At 39.5% G+C, this 25,314-nt stretch overlaps 1 protein-coding gene across 40 annotated transcripts in view; it reads right to left on the bottom strand.

Annotated features, from left to right (window-relative positions):
* Positions 1-2,327: 2,327 nt before the first annotated feature.
* The window catches only part of RIMS2 (regulating synaptic membrane exocytosis 2), a 458,893-nt gene continuing 435,906 nt past the window's right edge, over positions 2,328-25,314 (bottom strand). For 39 of the 40 annotated variants that reach the window (XM_039387624.1, XM_039387618.1, XM_039387621.1 and 36 more), the window contains 5 exons: positions 9,078-9,219; positions 7,648-7,760; positions 6,803-6,904; positions 5,707-5,846; positions 2,328-5,263 (listed from right to left, as the gene is read on the bottom strand). In XM_039387624.1, coding sequence (XP_039243558.1) covers positions 5,045-5,263; positions 5,707-5,846; positions 6,803-6,904; positions 7,648-7,760; positions 9,078-9,219 — 716 coding nt within the window. In that variant the 3' untranslated portion in view covers positions 2,328-5,044. Of the gene's footprint in view, positions 5,264-5,706; positions 5,847-6,802; positions 6,905-7,647; positions 7,761-9,077; positions 9,220-23,092; positions 23,238-25,314 lie in introns of those variants that run through there. The other variant, XM_039387636.1, reaches the window with a different exon arrangement.

Raw genomic sequence — 25,314 nt, 5'->3', positions numbered from 1 at the left:
TCCTTGTTCTTATTTCTGACTCTTAATGCTGGATCCACTTCTCCTAAGCACAGCTACCATGAAGTTGGACATCCAACACAACCCAGTCATCACTTTCTGCTTTTGTGGCCAATAGAGAAGAGGGAGAAAATCTGATCTCCCCAGCATGACTCATCCCATCCTAAACGAGAATTTAAAATAAGCATATATTAAGCCAATAATCTCAGAAGTTAATTTATCTTTGGTATTAGTAGCATATAGTTGTTTTTTGGTTTTGTTTTTGGGTATTTTGCCACATAAAGCTAGCTCCCATAAACCTGTCCTAAAGGTGAACCATTCTTTGCTGGGCAAATGTGCATCTTCTTGCTGCTTTCTCCTGGTAAAGGGTTGCTGTAAATACTTACCAAGGAAGGGACAGAGAGGGTAGTCACAATTGGAAGGTGGTTATGAGATCTACAGCTCTGGTGTCTGCTCTTTGCTGCTTGGGTGTCGGGGAGGTGAGAATTGCACAGAGGTATGAGCTAAGGAAATAAGTACGAACTGCTCTAGACTCTCTCATGGCATTATCTAACTTTGTGAGGAAGCTGTGAAATCTATTGCTTTGTTAACTTTTATGCTATATTAAACTTCTATATAAAAACTGTTATGTTTTAATTAATTACACAATTGTGAACAGCTATTTGATAGTAGCGAGAAACTATGAGAATGCAATGGCGTGCTGGTTAAGATGTGTTGGCTCCACGCTCACCCTCATCATGGCAGGAGCATCCTGCTATTTAAACCTTAAAGACCTGAAGTAAAGACATGAAAGCAGAAAAGCCCCACAATTAGGATGACGTGGTGTTTTACTGCATTTTTTATTGGCACAAACACTTCCCAGAATAACAGCATGAATCAGTCATCTGAGCCAATGTTTAGTAGTCATGAGTAAAGCAGTACTGTTAATATTAAAATGAACTAAACTTGTTTGGTTTGAAATTAAGTGGAGGTAGAGAAGAAGAAATTGATGAGGGGAAACAGCAAGCAGTCTTAAGAAACTCTCTCAAAGAAGAACAGGAGCCTTTACAAAACTAGTATGTTGTGGCTTTTTTTGACCTGAACAGCTGCATCAGCATGCCTTTTCAAGTATTCTCTGAGTGTAATTGCGTATATTTCTTAAGAGTGGCAAAGGCAAACAAGGTCTCATGTTCAGCTGTGGGAGGAGGTGGGTTTGCTGCCCTGCTGCCCACCCCATCACAGGGCTGGAGGTGATGCACTCCAGGTCACAGGGCAGTCTCACCTGACCTTGCAGCCCAGCTCCTACATGGGTACCTGCCTGCCCTGGCACCCTTGCAAGAGCAATGTCAGTGTCAGCAGAAGAGAAGAGGGACCTGCTGGGATATAAGTGACTTAACAAACTAGAAACCTGGGTCTATTCCCCCAGCACCCCACTTTCAGATGCAGTACAACAAATGGAGTTTCCACCTTCACGGTTCCCACCAGTGCTCTGCCCAAAATACACTTGCTTGCTTTTTCAGTGGTTTTGTCTCATGACAGTACTGCAGTGCTTCTTTTTCCTCATATCTGTAATCAAATACACACACTTTGCTGTACAAACTGCTAGGCAACCTCTCACTCTTCAGTAAATTTCCAAGGCCCAGGTATTTGACTTAATGAAGTGCTCGTGTTTTGCCCAGTCACCACTGCCTGTGCTGATGCTGCCTCTGAGGGGTCAGGTAGAGATAAAAGTCTCCACTCCCCCCATCACCACCCACCCCTGACACAGCTGTAGAGGTGCTGGACCACTGCCTGCTCGCTGATGCGGAGGCTGCATGAGCCCCTGCAGCCACCACTGTCAGATGGGCACTCTGTCCTCATTTGTACCCTGCTCACAAAAAAAGGCAGCTAATATTAGGTGGTATCTAGGGACAGGGTGGAAGCCTGCAAACAGATATGCTGGAAGTCTTAACTGGATGGTGCAGCCACTCCACAACAGATGGTGGGAGCACTTCAGAGTCTCAGTACATTTAGTATCTTGGTTATATCGGAGTTGGAGCATGTCCTCACAGCCAGGATTGGCAGCTTGGGGCCAGCTCCATCCTGGGAGCTGTGCACTCTTTTGGCATGTGAGAGTTGGAGTGTGGCCGGAGCACAGAGCCTGATGCCTGGCTGGGGGGCAGGCAGACCCAGCCTCCCACTGCTCCCCAAGCCTGGCAGTGATTGTGGCATCTTAAAAATGGCATTTCATCTGCAGCCCTGTTGAGAGAAGAAAAGCCTGCTTGTTCTTCAGCTGCATGAGCTGCTTGTCACCAGCTCCACTGAAGGATGCTGCCGACCTCGGAGAAAAGCAAAAAAGCACTGCACACAAATTCTGTAAAGAAAATGTTTTATTTAAAGTGTTAAATACCATCACCAGAATGAGTTTGATTTACATTAGTTGGTGTTCATGACAGGCCTAATCTGCCCTTTTTTTTTTTCCCCAACTGTAATTCCTTTTAGCTTTTTAAAACGTACTATGTACAAGACAGCAGTGATCACTGGAATAGTGCTATTTACATGACTAAACCATAAGTAGAGTTGCAGACGTGTGAAAATTAAAAAAAATACATTAATTTTTTTAAAATAAATACTGCATAACAACAAGTATGTACAAACCTTCCATGTGTCATCTCCTTGATTTTAAAATTTGAAATAATTTATATAGGACTATGCATACAAGAATGTGTGAGCACATCTCACAGTGTCAGGAAAATGGTTATGTATTTTTGTTTATATCCTAGGGGATATTGTAGACTGTATGTTAGTAGTATTTATTTGCTGCTGGTAGACAGGTGTCTAAATTATTTCAATAAATATAATTTTACCAGTCTGTCTATTAACAATAATCCATTATATAAACTCTGCAGACAAGACACAATCTCGATTTCTATGATATTGCACAAAGTAAAAGGCATTATAAGTGATACTGTTATTACTTTTGCCCTCTTACGAGGCATTTACAGTTTGTTAATGGGAAACTTCAATAGATTTTTCAATAAAATCAGAATACTTGCGTGTGGCCTTAAAGGTAAATGTAATGTATACTTCAAAAATTATTGCAAGGTTTCAATAATAAACCTTAAGTAGGTATTAAAGGCATACAAAGACCCAGAAAAAAAGGATATTTGTTATTAAATGTTAGCCAGTTACATTCCCTTTAAACAACATAATTTAATGAGAAGCTTGAACTTGCAGCACCACCCAATGGTAGTTACTGTATGCTACAAAAACCAGGTTTTTGAAGATGCATTAACTGCAGTGAGGTTCTGGTAATGGTGTCAAATAGCTGTCAGAGTGGTACTGATAAGCTTTCTTTAAGGCTATTTTACAAACCAAAGACTGTTATTTTCCAGACTGATATTACCTAATTATGTCTTTTGCAATGCAAATGTAATTTATGAAAATTGAACTTTACAGCAGAAGAACTGTCTGGATTAGTAACCTGTGTTGCTTTTGTAATCTCAAAAACGTAGCAATCAATTTGGTTTAGTGCAAATAAAAGTGCTTAAATTTATTTCCTAAAAATCAACCAGGTACTTAATTCTTTCTCTTTCCAAAAACCTTCAAGAAATGATAGTTCAGTCCTTGAATGAAAGATGCTGGTGCTGAAAACAAATTTATTGAAGACATCTTACAATGGCCACATGATTCCAGTATTTTGCTGCAGAATTCAATTTGAAGGTGAGAAAAAAATGAAAATAAGTTACCATGCACTGTACAATAAATTGCAAAAAGTTCAAATATCTTCTTTATCAAATACATGCTGAATTACATTAATGTACTCCCAAGCCATGTTGCAAAATCCTTTTCAACATGCTTGAAAAAAAGTAAGTTCTTAATCAATATTTTTCTCAAATAATTCAGAAATGCAGAACAATCTGCAACCCTGAACCAAATATGGGGCATAAGAGAGTAATAAGTCAAAAGGTAGCCATTTTAGAATATTCTGATCATCCTGGGAGGTAGAGGGGAAAAAGAGCAAAAGGAAGAAGGGAGACTGGAAGGAGAGATAGAGAAAGGAGGTGGTAAAAGAAGTGTACAATTTGCACATTATGTTGAACTTTACAAGGCTTGTACCTTTTACATTTAAATAAATTTAATATATTACACTTATTTCTTGTCACATAAACAGAATTTTAAATATTTGCTAGAAATTATTTTTTATTTTTAATATAAGTCTGCAAAAATACAGACCATGATTGGTTTAAAGAATGATAAACGTGGTGTGTCTTTGTATCACCCTGTTGCATTCTCTTTCCTTTAAAACCATGCACTAGTGAAATTTATTTTTAAAAATAATATAAACTGTTGAAAATGGCTGATTTATTCTTTTTTCTTTTTTTGCAAGTTGCAGCCCCAAGAAAATAATTTAAGTGTTCAGCTAAATCTGTGTCCATGCAAAAAAGTTTCTTAATTTCATACAGTACAGTATATCCACAGAATTTTATTTTTCAGAGAGTCCATCATGTCTGGGGTTTCACTGTGTGAATAGCTGGAGGTATGAAGCCCGCCACTTTAAGTCTTGAACCTTTTCAATATGAAGATTTTTCAGATCTCAAGCAACTGCTGCAAGTGCCAGTTGACTTCTCCAGCATCCTTACATTCTTCTTTTCTTCCACTGTCTGCTATTCCACTGACTTGTAACGTGGCTTCGTGGGAGGGTAACTCCATTTCTGTGGCATAACCAAGCTTTAGGAGTAGAGGGCAGATAAATAAAGCAACGGGAGCAACAAAACAGATATGCTATTGAAAAGGACTTTTGTTGCATGAAACAGATTGATTTTTTTAGTTTAGTCCATGGCTTCAGATTGGACCAAAACTGAGTCCCTGAACTCCAAACCTATCAGTTCTTCGTGATTTCAGTCCATCACCTGAGGGCCTTCTGTAGGGCACAATGTGTGCAACTTCCTTGAGAACACAGGATCGCGTTGCAGCCCTAGAAACAGGCTCAGAAGACACAACATTAAGCATGCAGTGTTACCAGGGTTTGCGACCTGTAATTTATTTTTTTGTAACGCTGGTTGCTATGACAACAGTTTCACAGCTGCTATGAGCGAGAATATGAAGGTCCTGTTGAACTTTCAAGAGATGATTGGGAAGCTCTTCTAGTGAGAGGAGCTAAAGTTGGGTCTACTAGGGAAGAAGGAGGAAAAAGTTTGAACCACCCAATCACCATGTTGGACAGGTCCAGTTCATCTAAAAGTATCTGTGCCACTCCCATAAAGGATTTGTGATCCATACGTCCATAGTCTCCCCAAACAATTATCTGTTGGGAAAAGAAACAAGAAAATAGAAAGATTTCAGCAAAAATTATGAAAGCTTCAATCTGTTTTGTCAAATGTCTGCTTATTTAATTACAGTAAGGAATGAAATATTTGACTGTTGACATAGTTCAGTTCTTTGCATACTAATTCATGATGGAGACACAGAAGTGATCTGGGCAGTAACAGAGCAGTTATCCGTGATACCAGAGAAAACTGAGTGAGAGGAGCCCATATACACAGTAGAAGCAAAATAATCTGCAGCTAACTTTTGCTCAGTACTTTCTACTTGCAAAAGCAGTTATTACTGTTGTATTTATCTGCTCAACAGGTATTTTAAATATCAGAATTTATTGCCAAATGAAGCATGAAAGGAAGTTTGAAACTCATTCAGTGAAAACTGTACAGGTGACATTTTCAGGTTCAGATGAACGTTGATGCAAATTACCTGTAAAACTTTCCCTTGGGGACTTTCTTCAAAAGATAGAAGTTGCTGATAAAGTGGTTCCAGAGTTTTTCTTGCTACCTTTGTCTTCTTTTTGGCTATGCAGACTCCATTTTCTAATAGATACACCTTTACATATGGTGCTTTTAAGAAAGAACATAAAGAACTGTAAGTAAAGAAGAAGTCCAGATTTTTTGCATAACAGATGCACTTTCTATTACTATATAAAAATCTGCCTTTTAATGGATATATAACTTATATGAACAAATCTCCACGAGCAATATTAATAATTATTCCCATGCGAAGCATCTATGCATTTTCTTTACTCTTCTCCCTGGTATATTTTTTTCTTGACTTCTTTTTATATGTCTCTTTTGCCATGAAACAATTCAGATTTTGACCTGAAAAAATCAGGTATTCCTATATATAGTGTCCCTTTACCGTACAAAATGCAAAATAGGCCTATTAAGTAAATGAATGACTTGCAATGACTTTGGTGAGATTTGAATCAATGCTCCAAATTGTTAATAATTTAAAATTATCTACAAGGTGAAAATCAGTGAAGAAAAGACTCTGACACAATTTCTATTTTGGCAGAAGAGCTTGCTAAAAATAACATTATATTGTCCTTTTCATATAGTGTTATAGGACGCTAGATTATAAAATAAGTATCAAATACTGGTCTACTTTTTGAGTAGGTACCTATTCCATGTCTCTTGATTCCCTCTTCATTCCTAAGATTCCTACACAAAATCTTCAGTATATACCTTTCTTTCTACCTGATAATAAAGGATGCATTTGCTATTGCTGAAATATTTTTGTGTCTTCTGGTAGCCTGATTTTTAATTTCCTCCTGAAGTAGGGTTGATTTTTTTATATCATTTCAATATGTTATGCGTTTCAGTGTACAACATTGTGATTTACTGAGAGGTAAATTTGATAAGAGTTTACCATCCTGAACAGAAAAAACATGGATTTTTTTGGTAGAACTCTATTCTTAGAATCATAGAATGTACTGAGCTGGAAGGGACCCATCAAGATCAACAAGTCCAACTCCTGGCACTGCACTAAGATCGTTGCTAAGATTTTTCTTCCTCACCTGGCAGTGTCTTTGAACCTGGTTTTACAACAAGGCCACGGGCTCGGATTATTTCTACTTCCAGTTGTCCTTTCTTGTCCATCATTCCCACCTGAATATCTCCTAGGTAACAGAAAGAAATCCTGGCATTGTAATTCAGAAATACTTAAATATATGAAATGTCATGAGAATTTCTAGGATGAATATGTAGTGACTTGTATCATCTGCTTTCCTTCAGGAAGTATGATCTGGATTTTAACACTAATAGATAATTTAATACTTACCCTCTTCACTGCTGTTTATGTTAGTAAACTATTTAAAAACCCTGCAATAAGATCTTGACTCCCACTTCCCATGCCCCTATTACTTCAAATTAATTTCCCTTTCTTGTCTTAAGAATTTCATATTCAAAAAAGGCATCAAGGGAATTAGTACAAAGCGGCTCTGTAAAGATGCTTGAAATCTCTTCACCATGCCTTTAGTTTAAGATACATATGAAAAGATAACCTGTGAATATTAAAAAAGTCTGTAAGCACAATAATAACAAATACTTTGCACCTAAATTACCATTTTTATACGACATTATCAAAGAGATTCAGAGAAAAGACTGGTCTTATTAGTCCCATTTTAAGGATGGTAAACTGACGAAGAAGACATAAAAGACTGATTTTTTCAAAGCACCTTACTACTTTAGAATGTCTTTTTAAGCATCCATGATTACTTTGGCTGCAGTCATAGCTTTGGTCTTAACTGAGTTGTTCAAAACCACATGGGAAATCCATATTTAAAGGGAATCTAGATAAATTCTATGTTCTGATTACCAGACCAAATCGAATATATCATATCTATAGGACATAAACTCTTACCCATTGATGGTGTTGCCAAAGTCTGTCGTCCTACAAGCTGGGCGGGACCAAGTCCATCCAGAAAATCACTGAACTGGCTATCTGCAGCCAACCTCACACCAGGGAAAATCAAACTAGAAATAAAATTTAAAAAAAAAAAAAACAACAAACATTTGAAATTTTGTTTGTTTGTTTTTTGTTTCTTGGTTTCTAAATGTTTTGCACTTAGTGTTCCTGCTCACAAGGAACTTGCAAAACAATTACTGTAATTTTCAAAATTTCAGTGTTCAACAAACAGCAATTCAACCTCCAGCATATAAACAAACAAGTAACAAAAGCACTGATCCTCAATACTTTTGCCATTAGTATTTTTCCATCATGCTCTCTTTTTCCAATATATTAAAGACCTCTGTTAATTATTGTAGTATTCATATGAGACCAGTTCAGTAATATATTAATGCACATCCTTACCACTTATTTAGTTACATGAAGGTAAAATTGCTCACGCTTCTCAGTCACTGTGAACTCAATGGCTGAATATCAAGTGCACACGGTGAAACGATGACATTAGACTGAATACTGATTGCTATTTTTAAAATCACCTTTTAAAATCAGCATTCATTCTATACATTTTGTTAAAAACGTCCTTGAAAATGCCATCTATTCAAAAATGGAACTGGAATCCATTGTGGCAAATGACCAAAGTAACTTAAAATTCAAATTCTTGCCATAAATTATCTGTGACCCATTACAAAGCAACAAGAACTAATGAGATTTGTAATGACCAACCATAAAAAAACGTCCATCTCAAGTGCATATAGTGCATCAACCTGGACATGTAAGATATATTGTGCAGCACAGATATACCACCAGTGCTGTGAATACCACTAATAAATCAACCCACAATAAGACTTTTCTGGGCAATGTCTTGGGTATACCACTCATAAGTTTTTAACTTGGGCTCTTATGAAAAGCATGATATGTGACAGACTCATACTTCTGCCCAGATAATTTCTTTAGGATTAAAGTAGCAGAATCTTTGAAAAACTTTAGAGCCCAGTGAATGACACCAAGAAACGTTCTGGAAATGCTTTGCTCTGCAAAACACTGACATATGCAAGGAGGTTTTGGAAGAGAATTTGTCCTTATCTGTGTTTTAGCTGGCACTCTGCACCTGTTTCCCCCTCCTGATATACCTCATGTTGATGTTCTGACCTTCCAGAAGCCTTTCTAATGGCACAACAGAAATGAGCCTCATCCTTACTGCACCAACAATGGGAGACTCTTTCTGTCATAGCGGAAGACTTAGGCTTGGTCCATCAATGACACTAGCTTGTGTCATTGGGAAGGGAATTCTGACTGCACAGGATCTACAGCGTTCACTGCGCTTCTCTCTAACTACCAGTTTCGTGCAAAAACGTCAGGAAACCAGAGTTATAACTGCCACTTACTTTCCCTCAGAACTGTAGCTGTTCATGCTCCCATCCGTCGATTCCCGGCTAGCCTGACGAGTCATCCAGTTCCTCATCTCCACAGCCAGCCCTGTCTCAGTGCTCCTCTGGACGGTGCTCCGCAGCTTCTTGCCCCCTGCTTCTGTGGAAACAAAAGAGAAGCCCCCATCACACTGTGCTGTCCCAGCTGGGCAGCCCTGCTGGTAGCACACCACCACTCCATGTGGCAAGAACACTCAGAGACAGAAATTAACGACCTGTATCAAAACTTCCATTTAAAAATTAACAAGTTTTTAATAATAGTCGAGCAGCATCGTAAATCTCTTTTACAGGACCTTAGCTCTGTCACTGCCTGCTTTTCAAGGTCAGACAGCATGTACACAAAGCAAGTCTGCTCATGGAGGTAACCAGATTTAAACAATCCATAGTCTAGCATGTTTAAAATATATTTTCTTTGGGTGAATAAATCCCTCTTAGGAATTCAATTAAAATGTTACCATGATGTCAAAACCTGCAGATGAATTATTTTAAAACATTTGGTCATTATCTGCTAAATCAAGTTACAGATATCCATTAGTGAGGATCATAAACCACAAATCAAGAACCCTTCCCATGCTTTCTTCTCTATTCACTAGCTACCTTAAATTTATATTTAAAATAAGCAGTATTGGTTTTTATGCACAATATGAAACTTTATCACCACCTCCAAGAATAACGATTTTTCTATCTGCTCGCATAGTTTAATTTTAGTTGTAAAAACAGCAACATAACAGACATCTGAGTATCAGACACAGGAAAAAATACTCAAACAATATAATAGTATTTTAGTAACATTTAGGAATTTTGATCAAAACATCAGCTGGAAGATATACTGAACACAACACACACATAAAAAAAAAAAATTAGTAGGAATGAAGCTTCAGTTTTTCTTTCATTAATAAGACAGTCACTCCATGTCATTTCTGATTTTAAATGCTGTTCCCTGCAATGGAGCGAGTAATTTTGCATACCAATTTCTTTTATCTGTTCTATACACCTCTGACTTCAGCACAGTGATGTGTGATATACAGATAATATTATAAAAGAGCAAGAACTCTAAATGAAAGCTACACCAGTTGTTTGTAGCATCTGCTACCCTCTATACCTTTGCTGGCTCATCATGTACCAGAGATCAGAAGAATTTCTGGACCCGTGTGGTTGGTGAATCTCTAGGGATTTGAAAATGGAAATGAGCAAAGGGAGGAGATTGTCCTGGGACCAGGACTCTCACACTCCATGGAGAATATGTGAGCACAGGGACTGACTTAGAGTAAGAGGACCTGTACCCTCAGGGAATGGAATAGAGATATCAGTTCCAACACATGCATTCCGTGTCACTGTCCTACAGGCTGCAGCATGGGATGAAGTCTCCCAGGCCCCTCAAGTCAGGAGGAATATTAGGTCAGATAAAGAACATGGGAAATGAAATGAAGTGGGAACTAGACACCAAAAATACCTTGAAAACCACCAGCTCCTTGTCAAGAAAGATTAATAACACTGCAATATTTAACAGCAGTGAGACATTTCTACAGCAGTATCATGAGTGGTTCAAATCATGTTGGTTATTACAAGCCTTCTACATATTCCTTAAGACCATAACTTTTAGTCAGTATGTAAATATAACAGTAGTAATTCTCCTCTAGAACTTCAGCTGCCCACGTGAATGCAGTACCCAATAGAATGAAAAGAAATTTGCTACTAATCAAAACTACTTCTCAAAATGCCCATCAATGCCTGATGTAAAAAATACAAATAAAAAAGATACCAGGCTAACGTGACATATGAAAAATGAAGGGCAGAAATCAACAATTTCATTTCTATTGGGTTGTACTGTTCCAAGCACCTGCTGTTTTATTATTTATATTCAACTGATGAAAGCTGGCAGCTGACTTCCAACATTGGCCCAGAGTTGTTCTAAAATACAAGCACTCATTTCAAAGAAATATTCTCACAAAACTGCCAGAAAAATATTGTGCTATAGTTTTGTAGAAAAGGTACACTGTATCATAGCTACACAGGAAAGGCACACAACTCCTGAAGCCCCATGCTTGTTATTGTATTGTTACAGGATATTACTCTCCCTTTCCAAGAGCTCTTTTGATCTGTAAATATTCATTTTTATGCAAATTTAACAGAATATCTACACCTTTCATGATTCTTTAATATCTTCATATAATATCTTTCAAAGATTTTGGGGCTTGGGTGCTATATATGTTTGATTATGTGACACATGAAGGAGTATATAGTAACTTTTATTAATTTGTAAGGCAGATTTTTTTGTTCTGAATTAGAATTATAAGTCTGTATGCCTTTACTCTAGAAGAAAATTCATAGAATAAAAAATCAACATGTTCATTGCACATCAATTTACTGAGAAATCAAGGCAGAACCAGTGCAACTGCCATTCCAGTCTTCATGGAGGCACATGTGTAGCTGCTCACAGCATCCCTCTAAAACTTATTTTTAAGTAGTTTTACTTTCCCACATTGATTTTAATTGAAGTAAGTGCTCTGGTTCACATGACAACAGGCACACAGCTGATAAGATACAACTCTTTTACAGCATGAAGTTAGGCACGTGTAATATATCCAACTTTTGTATAAGTGTGAGTGGTAAACAATAGTCATTTTGACCTTAATACTGAATTTAAGGAGGGCCAAAAGGAATAACTATAAGAACGTGAATAACTATTTCCCAGCTTTCAACAGAAACAGTCAGTGCTCTCTGATGGTCTCCAAAGATCTAACCTTTGATCAATAAGGCTCCTAATCATGATTTTGATGCTTCTTGAAATAAGAATTGAAGATTTCAACAGCAAAATGGCAACTTGGAAGAGATATATAGAAGACTCAGATCACAGGCATGACTCCTGAGCCATGCCTGAGAGATGAATATTCTTTCAGATGAACCTTGGCTAAACTAATATGTAATAATATACATGAGGAACACTCCCACTTGATTGCCCACAATACTAGCAATACATTTATACCTGGAAAAATGTTAATAAATAAAAAATAATCTTACAATTCCTCAAACAATTTAAAATCAAAGACAGTATTTGTATCATCCATAATTTGTTTCATAAATTCAGCATTCAAATACTTAAAATGTTGCGAGTAGCAATGAAAATGTAAAGTATTTACTCAACTCAAAGAAATAGCCTTTAGTGCCATACTTCCAGGCTGTACCTGGTAGAACATCTAGTTGAAGATCTTATCACTCCAGTAAATCCAAACTGGTTTCCCTCATTCCTGCCTGGAAGTTGAAACCTCTCTTGTGTTTACTCAACTACTCGTGTGGTTGCATTCTGTACTGGACTCAGACCAAAAGGAACAAACCAACCGCATGAATTAAAGTTTTTCTTTTTCTTTTAAGACAGATAATTTTAAAAAATAATTGTGAAAACAAGTACACAGTTGAATGAACCCAACTGAAGTAATGCTAATCTCTAGCTAGATGAATAATTTGGGAATGCATCTGACACAAACACAGAAATAAACATGTAACTGATGTCACTGTAAAAGTGGGGGTTTTATAATCCTAAAGTATATATACATATACACTCATGTTATGCATGCTGTTTTAATCTTACCAAATAAAAGGACACGGAAACAAGAGGGTTTAGAAGTGTACTTTTTTGTTAAATATGTTGCTGACCACCTACACTGAAAATCATTTTGCTCACAATTTCCTAAACTCTAATAAAGAACATTGAAAATGTTCTCCAAATTAGTATAAGCTAATTGCCCTAGCAAGATGAAATTTCTCTCAAGTCCCCATCACAAAATATGGAATACATTATCCTCAAAACACTAGTTCAGATTCTTGCAGCCATATTGTAAGGAGTGGAATAAATTACCAGAAATAATTGCTTTGGTATTTATGAAAGCACATTCATTCTTCTGGTTAATCACACTGGTAATTTAACTAATATGGTTACTGCAAATAGACTCCGCAGGCCACATTTTCTAAATTACATGCAGAATTATTTGTTCCCACAACTTGGAGTGCAAATCACTTGCAAATTAGGGATGCAAAACTACTGATATGATCTTCAATAGCAGATGAGGACAAGTCAAAAAATGCAGTGAATGCAACACATCATCTTCCATCATCTGGGATCTAGCCAGATGAAATCTGCCTCTCGTAGGGAGAGTGGGAGCTCTCAGCTTGCTCTCAGCAAGAACTTCCTACAACTGCTCCCCAGCAGGCACAGAGCCCTGAGAGACAATGTGGCTGGCACAGGCAGAGGCAGGCGGGCTATGCCAGTCCCCAGGTTGTAGGCGATCTCTTGGTAGGACTTGTAATGAGTACAGAGCACAGAGCAGCTGTGGCTTCAGAAACACACTCAAGTGCTTGAGGTGGCTCATATCTGCTCCCCCCACCTCAACAAAAAGGCTGCATAAAAACTGCTTCAGTATCTTCATTTGAATTCAGGAGTTAGATCCACAAAAAGAACAAGCTGCCTTAAAGTGAACATTTTTCAAGAGTCAAACTCTTTACATATCTTGTTATCTGCTCTGGGCATATTAACACCAGGCTAGACAAAATCATCAGAGACGGTCTACCAACAACTGAACCTACTAAAGAAAAGGTGGACCGAGTAGGTCTAAATTCCCTTGCAGCTCCTCATTCTGTGTCTGAAACAACCCATGTTTTGGCTGCATTGAACAAGGCATTTAGCTTCTTTTGAAATACTGGGAACCACAACCACGTTGTTTCTTTCTTTGTGTCACCCACAGACCGCAAGCAGAAGACATGGATTAGGATCTACTAATTTAAGCGGGATTTGGGAAACCCAGATTCCATTGTCATTTGAATTTGAGCACACCTCATTGACCTCAGAGGCCAATGCTAACAACCAGCTTATGAAGTGTTGTGCTACAGTCCCTCCAACGAAGGTTTTCACAGTGCACGCTGTCAGCATTTATGAAGCCCAAAGAGCATTTGTAGGGACAGAAAGAAACTGTAACCAGGGGCTTTCCCTTACTTGTAAGGAAGAAGGGAAGACCTGTGTTCTAGTTCCTGCTTCCATGAATACCTGAACGTAAAATACTGAAAAATTGTGACTAGGATGGAAATGGCCTGCCTGGATAGGCCCAAAGCAGAGCTGCCTTCAGTAAGGGAGCAGCCAGGTTTGGAAAGCGTGAGTCTGGACTTACAGCCTCAGTTTGCACTTTTAAATTTCTTGGGAGGCCCCACTAGTTTTTCATTTTCAGTCAAGAAACCCTTCTTCACTCTCTTGCTGTTCTTTCCTCTGGACATAATGGAAGCATGGTTAATTAAGATTAAGGTTAATTAAGATAGCACCTAAATAAAAGAAAGAGAGAACTGAATGAAATAATCAAGTGCAAAGCTGTTGCTTGAACTTCTGGTCAAAGGCTGGTATAGAAGCTTTGGCATCCCATTATTGATGAATTTCCATAGACAGGACCCAAGAGGCAGACATCACCAATCTCAGTTTTTCCTGGCCAGGTTACAGCATCCTTTGTCTGCATTCCATTTCCCTGTCATGGCAAGGCTGGTCATATGTTTAGTCTGAAAAAGATCCCCATGGCTCGCTGTGGTCATGTGATTTAAAGTCAGTTTACCACACACAGCTTCCAAGCAATGCTGTGGTTTAAGGCAGGCACCTGCTCTTTATTCTCTCCCACCTCTTGATGTGTTAAAGCTCTATCCTGCCACTTTAATTTCACTCCTCTTCTGATGTCCATTCTCCAATCTTAACTGATCCTTCAGCAAATTGTTAAAAGCATCAGAAAACAGAAACTTCTTTTGCCTCCGTGGGGCATCCATCAGTTTAAGCTCTTCAAGACTTATAGTCCCCAAAAGGTTTTTGAAACATTTTTACAAGACCTAAATGTTAACAAAGAGCTGTATTTCTACATACACAATAACTAATTACTTAACGGTCCTTAAACTCTAGTATCCCTGGTGTTATTATTCAGAATCACATGCTACATATAAAAAGGACAAATAGCCATCTTGGATATCCTAGGGCTTGTTTTCAATATCTGTGCTAGGTAACACTCCTGGAAACCCCAATTAAGTATATACAGCACCATGGCACAGAGGCTTGATGCTTGACCCTTGACAAAGAATTTACCCAGGATAACAGACAAAACAATGGACTGGCAGCCATCCCAGGCAATCAAAACTAAATAACCACAGCTGTAAGGAAGAGATGTGTTAGTCCTGCTGTGATTTCCACTTCTTGTTTCATTACCTGGCTCTGACTATCTAACAACAAACAGGCTATGCAGGTCTGCTTGGATCCTTTGTTTTAGAGATGCTGATTACAGATCTTGCTTATAATACACACTAAGAAAATAAACTATTTTTTATAATTTTAGTCACCTATTTGGCCCAAGAGAGATCAGGACATCTCTATTACATTTATGCTATTTTTTCAAATGTATGACTGCAGAGCCAAGAAGGAACATTTTCTTCAAGTTTGTGTAAGATACGTTGATTGGCAAGTCAACTGTTATACTGAGATTTACTGAGTTAATAAACTACCCTTGGACTAGACAGTCCAACTAGAGATCCACAAAGGTTTGAATCTAACTTGGAAAAATACCGTTCCACATTAAATGTCTCAAATATGGGATCATAAAAAACATTTAGTTCTGATGCAATACAAAATCAGCAGACATCAAATGCAGAATGAATATGCTATCCCAATGACTTTTATTTAGAAATGCACAACACCTGACAGCGAGACACAGATCAGCAATAGAAGCCACTCAGGCCTTTCCAGCACTACTGCAGAAGTCTCTGTTACTGAGAAGGCCATCAGTTTTCGAGGTGTGGTCAGAGGATGCACCCTACAAAAGCCTTGCACAACTGCTGTAGAACTGAACACAGAGATACAACAATGAAGAAGCACGTGGCTTTGCAGCCCACAGCTGTATGTCCCATGAGGCAAGTGACCTGAATGAACAGTTCTTCAGGAACCCTCATTTAGAGCAACTCCGATCTCCATGCAGATAAATGTTCTTATCATTCAAATATAACAGGTCTGACTATGAATACTTTGTGCATGTGTCAAAACAGAATGGTAGCATTTTATATCTACTTTGTACATCCTGTACAACAACCTCTGTAACTACAAAAAGTGCAAAGCAGTGGGAAATCAGTCTCATCCCAAAGCTATTAAAGTCCTGAAAAATAGAGCAAGCAATTTTGTGGAGTTACATTCTAATTTTGTATACCATTTATATAAGGAATAACTAAATAGGTGCACATCTTCATCACAAGAAATCTTTGCATCCAGTCTTTGATTTTGTCAATGACAAAGGATGATCATATTAAGTAAATAGAAACCATTGCTGCAGTTTTGAGAGCTAATGTTTTTATGTTTATGTGTATATTCAGTTTTCAGGATGTATTCCATTCTTATGCATTTATTAATAACCATTACTCCATGCAGTGCCAGGAGCAGATTAAAACTGCTTAAACAGCAAATAGTATATATATTGGGGAGTTTAGAACTGCTTTTTTATTTTTGTATTATATATGAAGTGAGAGATACTTTCTAAATATGTAATAATGACAGTAACACTATTCTTCAATCCAACCTTGATTCTTTTTAGTATAGCAAGGGTCATTACATATGCTATCAGACAGATCTGTGCAGCATTGTTGAATGATGTAGCAAGCGTGTTGAAACAATTCAACAGCCTCTATTAGGGCTTAATGAGAGAGATGGTGCCAAGGAGTTGGATGGCTACTGAGATTATACAAATTAGAAACAGCTCTTCTTCCTTTGCTTTGTCTAACATGAGTAATGATCCTATGCAAATATAATTATTTAAATAACCACAGTTCACAAAAAACTGGGCAAATTTCACACCATAATGACCCATTTTCAAACTATTGCTGTTAGACATTTACCTCTCCAACAACAATACAGCATGTTGCTGCTCTGACTACACTTGACCTTGACATTGAAAAATGACAATTACAGTACGTAGATATAAATGAGACAGGTTTTTTCACTTTCATGTAGGTACCACCAGAGATGCAACTTGTGGCTTCACTGCTGCTGTTATAGCCATACTTGAGTTATCTGTAAGCTATTCAGATACATGTACGTACAGTGTAACTAGAAGCTCAGAACAGTAATACAACTATAAGAGAAATACAACTTTAAAACTCCACTGGGCATTTCTATCATAAGGCAGGTTGAAGTATGTTGTATTTTGAATGCTAATCCTTCTGCAGTTTCTTCTACTTTTCTGTTAACTTTCCAGAGGTTTCCCAGAACACACGTGATTTTTTTTTGTCACACTCTTTACTTTGCGAGCAACAGTATAGTTTTTTTCTATGGTTATTTTTCAAAAGGTCTCACCCCATCTTGGCATCTACAGCTACTTCATTAGTATAGTACCTGAGTGTAAAAACTGGTAAAAACATTTGCAACTGGAAGGAAAGATACAAATTGCTAGAAATGCCTGCTGTACTGCCTCCACCCTGGAACTCAGCCTGTGGAGCTGCAGAAGTGGGAGAGACCCGGCCTCACCATCCTGACAGAAAGGTTGACTCAGCTCAGCCCCTGAGCCTTACCCTAACAGCAAACAGAAAAAATTATCAACTGTAAACTTAAATGTCATGCAGATTCTGTATGGAACAATTACTATTGTATATTCAGAGTGCATTTTATCATCTAAAAGATGAGCCACCCCACAGTTGCATGAGATGTGCAGTAGATGATGTCTGGTGTGTTAGCACCAATCAAACCAAGATCTTTAAAGCTTCATCTTTTATAGTAGATAACCTGTCACAGGGTATTATACCCTTCTTTCATATTCCTCCTTGCCTCTGCCTACGAACATTCCACATAAACAAGGTCATCTTTACCACCAAGGCCAAAAAGTAGGCCAGTTCCCCTAAGAAGATGTAGTTACTCTCATTTTCTTCATTGCCTGATACTCCTATATAACTTTATTCTTTTTAAGATGATAATTTTAAAGCATAACTACTTCATGTGCAGAATTCTCTTCACTTTAATAATTACTTGCTAATGAATTGATTGTTACTACTTCCCCCATTTTCTATTTCTGGTCAAATTATTGTCTGCTTGTTATTGTCTACTGGGACCTCCAGAGGGACAGTGTGATCTGGTGGTCTAACCACAGGAACAGAATCCAGGAACTGCCAAACTTTATTCCAGCTCTACCAATGAGCAATGATTAATCAGTGAGAAATGCCACTGAAGCCAGCTACAGCGCTCAACTGAGCAGCTCAGCCTACATTTAAATAAGTCCCAACCCTTCACTCACTGGCAGCACTCCTGCTGATACCTATGTGGGATCGAACAACCCCTCCAGCAAGTTTCCCAGCTAGTTATCAGCCAGGTGACAGGAGCGTATAATGTGCTTCTATTCCTGCTGCACTCTTGCAGCAACACTCAGATATTTCTTTCAGTACACATCAATATGCAAAACTGTAACATAATTTTTTCTTAGCTAATGCAACTAATTTTTGCTATTTTTGGCATGATTGTCTTGGACTGAAGAACATTCTGTGGCTTTTTTTTTTTTAATTGCCTTTTGTTTTTCTAACATACTGGGAGACCAAGATGCTTTCCAGTTCTTTCTGAATTAATTTATGACTTACATTATAATAAATTATCTCTTGAATTGTCTTGAGCACCTGCAAAGCATTTGGCTTTCCCCTTCAATCTCATAGCTTCACTACCACCCAAAAACCTTTGCAAAAGAAGATATTAAACTGAAGTACACTCCCTTTTGGCAGGCATAATCTGCACACAGATCTTGCCATGACCAGCAGTTCCATAGCTGCACTCCTGGCAACCTACTATTTAACAGTTTATACCAACACCTCAGTGCAAACGCAAATCAGAAGTGAATGTAAACAGAGTATAAAACGGAAACTGTAGTGGAAATTTATTACAGCAAACAATACACACACTGGAGTTTGAGGAAGCATCAAGTTACCGTTCCACTCATAAAAACAGATGTAGGCTTTCTAGTGACTACATATGGTCTGAATCTCTCTTCCTTTCTCTGGATGTTGGATAACTCCAATTCTTCTCCCGTAAACTGCTCCAGTAACCTTCTTCAGTAATCTGCTCTAGCACCTTTTCCAGTTGTTCAAAGAAAAGATTAGCATATTCATATGCACTACTTGTAAATATATCATGTGCATGAGATTTTGCATTATGACTACACAGACATTTAAAAGGATGTCACATGCATTTACATTGAAATTCCCTCATCTTTTGAAAATGACAAAATTTCCCTTAATTTCAACAAGGCCAGGATTTAAGAAAAAATGTGAGGCTTTGGATGTTTCAAGAGCATTCATACAGGTACTGATTTGTCTTCTGTCCCATGCCTCTTCAACAGTTTCCATGTAATTTAAGTCTGTTCCAAGCATTATTTGACACTAATTCTCACTTCACTATGTAGACTATAGATTTTATCCCCAATGAATTTAACAAAAAATGCAAAAGATGCTCTTTAAAATCCTTGATACTTGGATAACATACATAATTTGTTCTGGTACCAAATGACATGTTAGTCCTGTGTGTGCACGTGCACACATGCCAGAAAAAAACTGATGATGAAAAGAACTATTTTTTAACACCTTTTACTAGACATGGCTAAGAATAATAAACTCCTTTACAAATAATCAAAGTGCGTAAACTTGAAGGACTCAACTAATCAGCAAGTAGGAAATGCTAGTGTGAATAGCAGTTCCCTGTGCTGCAAACCTGGACAACCACGGCAAGTTCAGGCCTAGCCATGGCAAGTTCCCCCTGTACTCTGCACTGGTGAAGCTGCACCTTGAGCAGTGTGTTCAGTTCTGGGTCTCTCACTTCAAGGACATTGAGGTGCTGCAGCGTGTCCAGAGAAGGGCAACAAGGCTCTAAAAAACATGTCTTATAAGGAGTGGCTGAGGGAGCTCGGTTTGTTTAGTTTTCAGAAGAGGAGGTTCAGGGGGGAACTCATCACTCTCTACAACTACCTGAAAGGAAGTCGTAGTGAGGTGGGGGTCGGTCTCTTCTACCATGCCTGCAGTGAGTGGACTAGAGGAACAGCCTTAATCTGAGATGGGAGATTCAGATTAGATACTAGAGAAAAGTTTTCCACTGTTAGGGTGGTCAGGCATTGCAATAGGTTTCCCAGGGAGGTGGTGGAGTCACCATCTCTGGAGGTGTTCAAGAGGCCTCTGGATCTGGTGCTGGGTGATTTAGTGGTTTAGGGGTTACAGTGGTAGTGCTGGGTGGACAGTTGGACTAGATGTTCCTGAAAGTCTCTTCCAACCTTGATGACTCTATGATTCAAGTTCATGGCTACCAACTGGAAAATGGAAGCCCACTTCTTCAGTACATCAGAGCTTGGATGCCAGGGTTTAAGAAGTCTCATTCTTTAATCAGTTGACATGTAAATGGATCTTCTCAATCATCACATTCAAAATAGTTTCTAAAATTATTCTTATTAATATGTTGTATGAGTTACTATTCAGTTGTATTGAGATACTTACTATTCACTTATTTCTGAACTTGACAGTACTCATATTCCTTCATTCTGAAAGATATACCTCTGGACCAGTCTATTGATTTCAGCAGTTAATGAATAAAAGTCTTCAAGAGAGTATCACAAAAAAAATGCCTCAACAGGTCAGATTTCCTATTTGTATTAAAAATGTGATTGAGTGCGAAATGTAAAAAAATAAAAAAAAAGGCACTCTTGTAGAAGGATATCTTTTTTTAACCTATTCATACATAGAAATAACTACATCTTGAAGGTAGTTAACTTATGAAGTGGGTTTAACTTCTTTTTTCAGGCATTATCTGCATGAACATGGGAGTGCATGTACCACACCTACTTAAGGGCAGTGGTGGTACATTAATATAATTGCATAAAGCACTCAGAAGACAACAAATTCCAATTTGAGTGCAGAGGTGACTTGAGATGAAAAAAAAAAGATATCACAATTTTTTTCTTTCTAATCCCAGTGAGAGCACTTGGGAAAAGAACTTAACTGTCATGCCTGTCACTTTCTCTGTAACCTGGTATGTCTAAAATCTCAGATAGCAGAAACTCAGATGCATAAAAACTGCATAGCAATTACATCTCTATTTTTTCATGGGAATTACATTTAATGCATTTTCAAGTGCAGACTACATCTAAATAGGATCAGATAACATAAAGCAACACAACATGTGAATCAGTATACATTCTTTTAACACTTCTGTTTAAATAACTTGCCAGCACAAACTAAATAAATCATTACAATTACACTTAAATTTACAGATATTCCTCTACTGACTTCCATGTATTTCATGTTTTTTTTAACCAGTGAACAGTTTTAAACATACACAGATTCAACCGAGGAATAACTTAAGTGTTTCCTAGAGAAGTAAAGAAAACAAACTAGAACAAAACAAATCAATACTCTGATTTCACACCAGATTAATTCAATTATTGTAGCTAAAAATCAGGACTGAAAAGAAAACTATTCTGGAGCGATAACGAAAAACAATCCTTAAAGAATACCTAAGCATGTGTAGCCTAATTTATGATATTTTCAGTGTGTGTTTTCAGCCATAATGTTTATTAACACATCAAAAGATTAAAAATGCCCTCTGGAGCCTACCCTGAAGTCTACTGGGAATATTTTGCAGTTCACTTTGTTGTTAAAGGAAGGGAGCAAATGAGAGTTCTGAAGCACCTCACACTTTGTTCCAGGGAGCAACTCCCTCTTTTCCACGAAGAGGGGCAACCTGGTCAGCCCCGGAGTAGGAGTAGGGGAAAGGTGGGGGACCACACCTCAGCATTCACATCAGAAACAAAATGTGCTTTGGAGAACAGACTTCAGGGACTGTTGCACATGAAAAGATAAATCAAGATGTGTGAAAATTGGGGACACGTATTTGCCACTGAAATTTCAGCCTGAGATGTGGAAGGTGATACATGCACATACAGATATTCTAAATACAGATCATGAATGGTGTACACACATAGCTGATACACGTTTGTGTAGCAGCACTGGACATTGGTATCTGTTTTTTATTGCTCAAATCTATTGAAGGTGCCATATACTCCATGAATCCTAATGAAATTAAAAATCTTGAATTAGTTCTGATTAACAAGGCAAAGTCCATCAGTTCATTCTATATGTAAGCATATTTCAACACACCAGACTATTTTCGTTATGAAACCAGTATACTCAAAACAAACTCATGAAACACAAGTTCTATCCTGGGTAGAGTTTTGTGCCATGCTTAACTATACATTTGTTACACACATTCCAAATAGCACCCTTTCTGGGGGGCATGGTTATAGAGAAAATCCATTGTATTTCTCTTGTCATGTAAAGTTCTGGTCCTGCAATAAATATATGAAAATTACACACATGCTTTACCGGTTGGATTTACTTTTATGAGTAGAGATTAACTGCGAATGAGACCTGCAAGGTCTACCTGGACACATAGACTTCTACCTATACCGCTGCCCCCAAGAAAAAGTTACACAGAGACAGTATTTCATTGCTCAACTCTACTGTTCTGTGTGAATAATGTTACAGTAACAGACAAGGGATACCTGAGCAAGCCCACGCAGTGTCAGAAAGCCACCCGCAAGGAAGCATGGTTCGTTTTTCTTATGAGTGAGCAGAAAACGGGGAGGTCCTCTATCCTTTTTCTTCGGTTTCTTTTTCCAACATTACTAAAGCTCAGCTTATAACTTCATTCACAGTTATTATTATCTGTTAAATCACACCTCACTCTCCAGCTACAAGCACGGTGCTACCAACTTCTCTCTCAGCCTAAGTCACTCTCCGTTACTCGCGTCCTCCCATCCAGCTCCTCGTTCGGCACCGACCCCCGGCCCTTCCCGGCCACCTCCGAGTCCGCCCCATCCCGGGAGCACCCCGGAGCGCCCGCGGTCCCGCGCACACCTGCTGCCCTCCTCCCGACCCTGACACCAGCTCCGGCCCCTCACCTCCGTCCTCCTCCTCCAGGGAGTTCATGCAGGGAAAGTAGACCGCCAGTGCCTCGAAGGAGGCGGAGAGGCTGCTCCGGCTCTGCGAGCGCTGCATGGTGCGCCCGCCGGCCGCCGTCTGCCGGCCCATCTTGGCCGAGCGGCACCCGCCTTTGGCGCGGTACAAGAAGCGCGGCGTCTTGGCGGCGGAGCGGGAGCGGCGGCAGCGGCGGAGGGCGGCGGGGAGCGCTGGGCGGGCTGCGCTCCGCGGAGCTCCGCTGTGCCCGGCTCTGCCCCGCTGTGCCCGGCTCTGCCCCGCTGTGCCCGGCTCTGCCCCGCTGTCTCCGCCGCTGCTCCCGGCGGGGCGGGCCGCCGCAGCCAGCACGGAGCCGCCTACCAGCAGGGCGAGCCGTCAGCCGGCGGCGCAAGTCACCGGGGCGGGCGGAGGGGACGGCGCCGTGGTGCGAGCCCCGCCAACGGGACGGGACGGAATGGCCCGGCCGCTGTAAATACCGGCCGTGCCGGAGTCAGGATAGGGAACGGCGCCGGCCGGGAGCGGCGGGACGGCCCGCAGGCACCGCCCGCACACTTTGTTCTCCCCGCCCGGCCCCCGACGGACCGGCGGGCGGCCCCTGCGCGGCAGGAGGCGGGAGGGGAGCGCCGGGTCTGGCCGGGGGCTCATGGGGATGCTGAAGGCGGGAAGAGGCCATAGGAGGGGCGGCCCCGCGATTCGGTAAGGACTGAAGATGAGCTGGAGCTGGGGACCGCTTCCCGCGCTCCTGGCCGGCGGGACACAACGGGCAACTGTCTGATCTCAGGTGGTGTTTGTATGAAAAGGGAACGAAACGCTGAAACACAGAAAGGCTGTGGTGGGAAGGGCCACCTAGCACGGTCACCTAGAGCCAGCTTCTCTGACGGGAGTCAGACGGCTTTGAGTATCTTCAAGGATGGAGACTCCACAGACTCTCTGGGCAACCTCAGTCGCCAATGCTCACTCACCCTCACAGTGAAAAAATGTTTCCTGGTATTCAGAGCGGGCCTCCTTTGTATGAGCTTGTGCCCATCGCTCCTGCTTCTGTCAGTGGCCCAGCATATGGTGAGGAATTTGTCCTGCAAGCCACAGGCAAATCCTTCACCTCTCCTCCACTTCAAGCCAAGCTGTATTTCTCTAAAGCATACCTACCTCCTTGGCAAATATGAGTGTATCTATTCTGAATTCACAGGATTTGCTTATAGCTACAACACATAATTTTGGGAGTTTTATCCAATCTTCCTTCCATATATTCCTCACCACTGTTTAATGTTACCTTTCTTTTCTTTTATTCGGTACATTATATTAATTGAGTGTATGGCAATTGGCAACCTTCTCCCCAATATGCTAAGAACCTAAAGCGCTGGATACGAATGAAAAGAGGTACTAGCTACTGTAACAGTCTCTTTCAGCATCAGTAATTTATTTTACTATAGTTTACCACAGTGCAAAAGCGGTATCGAACTTTGCACATGGCTGCTGTTTTCTTACTGGCCCTTTAAACAGTCATGATGGTAAAAGTGGAGGGTTTTTTTTCAGTTTTCCTTAAAAAAAAAAAAAAATATCCCAAAATAATGTTAAATGATATTTAGGGTTTGATCTAACCAACTTTGCAGACAGAACGCTGGTTTGAAGCCAACCAAAACTCTTCAGAAGAAAGTGTGTAAGTCACACCCATTAAGTGTATTTCATTGAGCTGATGCTTGGAAAGGAATATTTGTGCCCAGATAATAACAAGAGATTGCAAACAGCCAACTCTTACTGACATACTTTGCTGAGGAATGAAAACTAGTCAGAAATTTAGCACTCGGGGATGGAACCTATCATTACTTGATCTACAGGGAAATAGTGAGTTTTGACAGCTATTTTTACAATGTGCACAATAATTTCATTTCTAGATAACTATAATCTAATAAAGCATGTTTCATTTGACACCATAGAAGCTTACTTTAGAACAACATAAATCCTCTTTTCCTCTGCATTAGCTATAAATCATGCCCAGGGCAGCTTCTCTAGGCTCTGATATCTTTTAGATGTCGCATTCAGGTCATATTCCAAAATGTATATTTAGTTGGTCATTCTATAAAAGTTCATGTTTCTCTGGCCATATGCCAAAGTTTGTGAACTTCCAACATATCTGTGACTTTACTGATTAACAGAAGGTTAGCTGCCAAGACAGACAGACATCTCTCTTGTATGCCACAGGCAGACC

This window comes from Pipra filicauda, unplaced genomic scaffold, assembly GCF_003945595.2.
Source record: "Pipra filicauda isolate LSUMZ 115617 unplaced genomic scaffold, ASM394559v2 scaffold57_size4234018_pilon, whole genome shotgun sequence".
Taxonomy (NCBI): domain Eukaryota; kingdom Metazoa; phylum Chordata; class Aves; order Passeriformes; family Pipridae; genus Pipra; species Pipra filicauda.
The sequence above is the reverse complement of the archived record's forward strand: the minus strand, read 5'-3'. Positions and strand labels throughout refer to the sequence as shown.